Here is a 4,863-nt window from a genome sequence, read left to right on the forward strand (position 1 = left end):
GCAGACTCCTGTGACGAGTCGGCACGCGGCACGCGAGGGCGTGAAGTGGGTTGACCAGCACCACGTCTCCCGGCCGCCTTTGTCTCCACCGCACCAGGCACTCGTTTGAGGCTGAGTCTACCTAGGGGAGGCGCCAGAACCGGTTGAGATGATCGCCTCTGGTGGTGGTGGTGGTGGCCGCGAGCGGGAATCTAACCGGGCTGGCAGGGGTTCAGAGGAACCAACCTCGTCCCCCCCCGCCCGGCTTGTCCATGGCGTGGGAGGGGGGAGGAGACCCTCCCAGTTGCCCCTCCCCCCTCGTGCTCACGGGGAGGAGGAGGAGGCTCTCCTCCTCCTCGTGACTGGGCGCGGCAGCTTCCTCCTCTTCCTGCTCAACCACAGCCTGGACGCGAACCTCGCCCACGGGACCTCAGCAGCCAGACTCCACGTTCGCGAGTGTGTTTCTGTTTGCGCGACCCAAGGTGAGAGAGAGAGAGAGAGAACTCTGAAGGCTGCGCCAGAGGGTCGTGGTCTCAGAGTTGTGTAAGAGTCACCCAACCTGTGCCCCAAACAATTCGTTGAATAGAAACCACCACCACCACCATGACCGTCAGCAGCAGCAGTGGGGGCAGCGACTCTTACGTTACCGTGGGGCACAAGCGCCGTTCGCCCATCATCATCACCGCCAGCCATGGTTTATCCACTGCTGGATGAAAGCCTACAAACTACCTGGATAGGTGGCGTTGTGTCTCGTGCGGAAGTTACTTTTGGGTAATTCGCCGGCTCGCCGCTAAGCTGGGCGAGACGCTCGCACGGCTGTGGAGCGGCAGCAGCAGCCACGGGAGACTGGACGGCGTGTGCCAGGAGAAGATGGAGGCAAACCAGGTCTACGGGGGTGGCTGGTGGAGGTTAAAATGCGTTCACCCCCCTCCCTCCATTGTCAATCCACTGCTGGATGAAGGCCGTCCTCCCTCCCCCGGCCAAAGCTGGTTCCTGGTTGCCATCTCGAAGCTGCTGCTCTCACGCGCAGCAGCATCGCCCCCTGCCGCGAGAACCCGGCAGGAGGCTCCGCGAGAGGACAAAATCCTCTCCGTGTGCGCGCGTGTCAACAGCGGGGAGCGGTGGCGCAGTGGTTAGCGCACTACGCTCACGAACCTGGCCACCCGAGTTAGATTCCCGCTCACGGCCAATAGCAGTGACGGTGATCTGAGTCGTTGCCGGGGTCTCCCCTACTTCGATTGGGCCACAAGTGAGTACTGCACTGGTGCGGTGTATAAATAACATCAGCACTTGGGAGACAAAGGCGGCCGGGCAGGGTGTTCTGCCATTGTCGCGCGCGCCACTATCCGACTAAACAGTTGAACACAACGGTGCAGCAACGTACGGCAGCGTCAGGATGATCTGAACACCGTGATGTTGGATTGAAAGAACCGCCCTTGCATCGGTCCGTAGTGAATTAGGTTTGGTAACGATTGGTAGAAATGAATGAGGTCAAAGTTGGAATGAGTTGGACTCCGGTTGGAATGAAAGGAAAGAGATGAGAGCATTCATTCCGCTCTTGAACACTTGAACACATGCGCCTACAACAATGTATACTTTTGCAAACTGGGTCACAAAGATCGACTGATTTGTATTTACAGTCAAACTGGCGTAGTGAACATCACCACGCTGCTTTAGTGAATCTCACACAATCCGAGCGTGCCGTCCGGCACACTGGAGGTAGCCAATGCATTAAACCGCTGATGTACCTTGCAAGCACATTCTGGCAAGGCCTCATTGCTTTGGGTGATACAGAGCTACAGTATTTGCACATTCATAACAGCACGTGTATGTATCTCATCAAATATTGCCATGAAATACAAACGTATTGTATTAACACGGATATGTCCAAGCGATGGAACGGTAACCGCTTTAATGGACCACAAGGAACGAGATGGTAACAGTGGATCCATCGCTACGCTCCGCCTTGTTGTGGTCAAGGTGCTGTGACCTCTGGCAGGGGGGAGTCACAAGGCGTGTGCTGACCCCGATGTGCTTCGCTTTGATCACCCCTAGAGGGCAGCACGACGTGAGAACGCCGAGCACCGGCACGGCAGAGAGAGAGCAGCACGTGGTCACCCACCCAGCCGCTCGGCGTGCCGTGCCGCCCTCCATCGCTGCTGCTGCTGCTGATGCTCTCGCTCACAGCACTTGCCCCCAGCAGTCCGCGAAGGCTACGCCGGGGGATCTCTGTCTCGTTTGTGTTGTGTGTGTGTGCGCTAGCGCCGTCGCTATGAACGTGGACCACGAGGTGTCGCTGCTGCTGGAGGAGATCAGGCGGCTGGGAGCGCCCGGTACGGCTGCCGCTGTGACTCTCGCTGTGGCTCTCGCTGTGACTCTCGCTGTGGCTCTCGCTGTGACTCTCGCTGTGGCTCTCACGGGGCCCTTCCCCTGGTTGTGTATCGCGAGACGAGCCACGATCCCACCACCACACCTCTCTCTCGCTCTCCCTCGCTCTCTCTCTCGCTCTCTCGCTCTCTCGCTCTTCCCCCCACTCAGCCCCCTCATTCACTGCCCCCACTCACCCTCCACACTCACTGCCCCCACTCACTCACTACCCCTACTCACCCCCTCACTCACTGCCCCCACTCACCCCCCTCACTCACCCCCTCACTCACTGCCCCCACTCAGCCCGCCCAGTAGAGGGCAGCACTGCCCCACTCACCGCCCCCACTCACCGCCCCCACGCACCCTGCCACCGAGAGCTCTGCTCATGGTGTGGCAGTTTGTACAGAAATTGGATAATCAGAGCTAGGACTTAATCCAATTGAAGTACAGAAGCAAATTCAATGTGTAAGGTCGTTTTGTGTGCAGCCGTTGATCAACGGCACCGAGAGCACCTCCACTCCACCTCATCACCTCACGTTCCTCACCGCATCCCATACACCGTCCTCCACCTGACATCACCCCATCCTGACATCACCTGCACCTCCTCCCTCGTCACCTTATCCAACCTCACCGACACCTCATCACCACCCCACGCTCTCCCCACCTCTCTACTCACCCCGTCCTCCACCTCACCTCACCCTCACCGTCTCTCCTCCACCCCCCCCCCCACGCCGCCGCTCCCCAGGCCAGGACGGCCTCGTGCGGGTGAAGTTCGGGACGCTGTTTGCGGACGACCGCTGCGCCAACCTGTTCGAGGCGCTGGTGGGGACGCTGCGCGCCGCCAAGCGCCGCAAGCTGGTGACCTACGATGGCGAGGTGCTGCTGCAGGGCGCTCACGACCACGTGGACATCGTGCTGCTGGCGCAAGCCTGAGGCCTGGCAAGCGCGCGGGAGGTGGCCTCGACGGCACGGGGGGCGGGGGGGTGGGGACGGTGGCGGCGCCGCCATCCGTCGAGCGCTTGTCCACGTTACTGTGCCGTGACTCTCGCACTCGGCCGAGAACATCGCCGCCGGCCGTGGTCTAAACGCTGCTGGATGGAGGCCTTTCATCTCTCACGGTCTTGCCATGTAACAAAGTAAAAGATTGCCCTGTAGCCTCGTAGACTGTCGGGGCAAGTGCTGTGTGATGTTCCTATCGTTGTGTTTACATCGCAGAGAAATACGTGAACGCGACGGTGAACTTGCACAGCTGTTATGATGATGCCAGCTTTGGACGCGCTCACGGATCGTGGATAACCCAAGGATGGAAGTTGTGTGCGGGTTGTAACCCAAGGATGGTTGGACTGCTGGCGGTGATGATTTGTAAGTGGGCTTTAAGTCTGCCACAATTAGCCAATGCCATTGTTACCTATTTGTAATTGTCAATCCACTTTTACTCGTTCATAATTGGTAAAAAAAACAAAGATCCGTGATCGCGTGCACTGCTGAAGCAGCAACTGTGACGGACCAACACTGCCACTCGCCCACGTATGTCGCGTCACCGAGTTTTTCACTGGAATTCTTATTTTGGAGTGACGTGCGGAATTGAGATGTGGAATATATTTTTGTGGAACTGTATACATTTAAGACTTTTCAAATAAAATGGATTTGCTTCTTAAGGATGAAGAGTAGTGGAGTTGTGTTGTCCGTGGCTCTGTACAATTCCCTTGTTGGTCTTGGACATCACTCAACAGGGGAGCTGGACGCGAACCAGTGGGACCCTGCGAGGGGGTTTCTCTTCACGAGGAGGGGGGGGTAGGGGGGGGGTAAGGGGGGACCCCTTGGGAGGGTGCAGTGTGGATGGCACGGAGTGCTGTAATTCATCATTGTTAATGATTGTATGAGTTTACATTGAACTTGTACCCATATCCAACCGAGAGGGTCCTTGCCGATAAACAGCTGACATTTCGCCAGCATTGGTTCAAACAAGCCTGGTAACCCACCCCGCTGATGAGACACCGATTGTCGAAATCGATCTGGAGTTTTTGCGTGTTGAACCAGTGCTGCCTGAAATCGTGCACTCACTCCCAGAGGGCCGTGTGGAGTGACAGACCTGTGAAGGAAGGAGTCGAATTGTCTGCTTGTGGTTGAGATGCTCCACAACGATGCCGATTATGCTGCAATGTTGCCCAACCCAGGGATAAGCGTCGCCAAGTCACGTGCGTGGTGACGTCACGCTGGCGTGAGCCATGTCCCGTGTGTGGGTGTAGCGTGCGTGATGACGTCATACACACGCAATGACGCCACGCACACGCCCCTACTAACACGCGCAAGCAGCCGATACCTGAACTCGAACCTAGACCCCAACGTGTCGGAGGAGCAGAGCCATGCAATAGGTGAGCGTGTAGAGATGAGTGTGCAGGTGAGAAAGCTGAGGGTGTACGAATATGCACAGGTGAGTGGGTTCAGGTGGGTGCACTGCTATAACTGCAGGTTAGTATACAGGTGTGTACAGGTGAGTCTACAAGTGTGTGTACA

General features: G+C 57.4%; 1 protein-coding gene across 1 annotated transcript; it reads left to right on the forward strand.

Annotated features, from left to right (window-relative positions):
• The first annotated feature begins 308 nt into the window (after positions 1–308).
• ABRACL (ABRA C-terminal like) lies at positions 309–4,011 on the forward strand. The gene is made up of 3 exons (XM_061566290.1): positions 309–461; positions 2,242–2,312; positions 3,092–4,011. Exons 2-3 carry the CDS (start codon positions 2,252–2,254, stop codon positions 3,277–3,279), a joined length of 249 nt encoding a protein of 82 aa, XP_061422274.1. The 5' UTR covers positions 309–461; positions 2,242–2,251; the 3' UTR covers positions 3,280–4,011.
• The last annotated feature ends 852 nt before the right edge of the window (positions 4,012–4,863 follow it).

This window comes from Lethenteron reissneri, chromosome 36 (genome assembly GCF_015708825.2).
Source record: "Lethenteron reissneri isolate LAM-NWPU_2019-01 chromosome 36, ASM1570882v1, whole genome shotgun sequence".
NCBI classification, from domain to species: Eukaryota; Metazoa; Chordata; class Hyperoartia; order Petromyzontiformes; family Petromyzontidae; genus Lethenteron; species Lethenteron reissneri.

Bases quoted from the DNA above. Each gene is read 5' to 3' on its own strand.
- ABRACL (XM_061566290.1), top strand. From the start codon at position 2,252: ATGAACGTGGACCACGAGGTGTCGCTGCTGCTGGAGGAGATCAGGCGG. The intron at 2,313-3,091 runs GTACGGCTGCCG...GCCGCTCCCCAG, and splicing joins CAGGCGGCTGGGAGCGCCCG to GCCAGGACGGCCTCGTGCGG.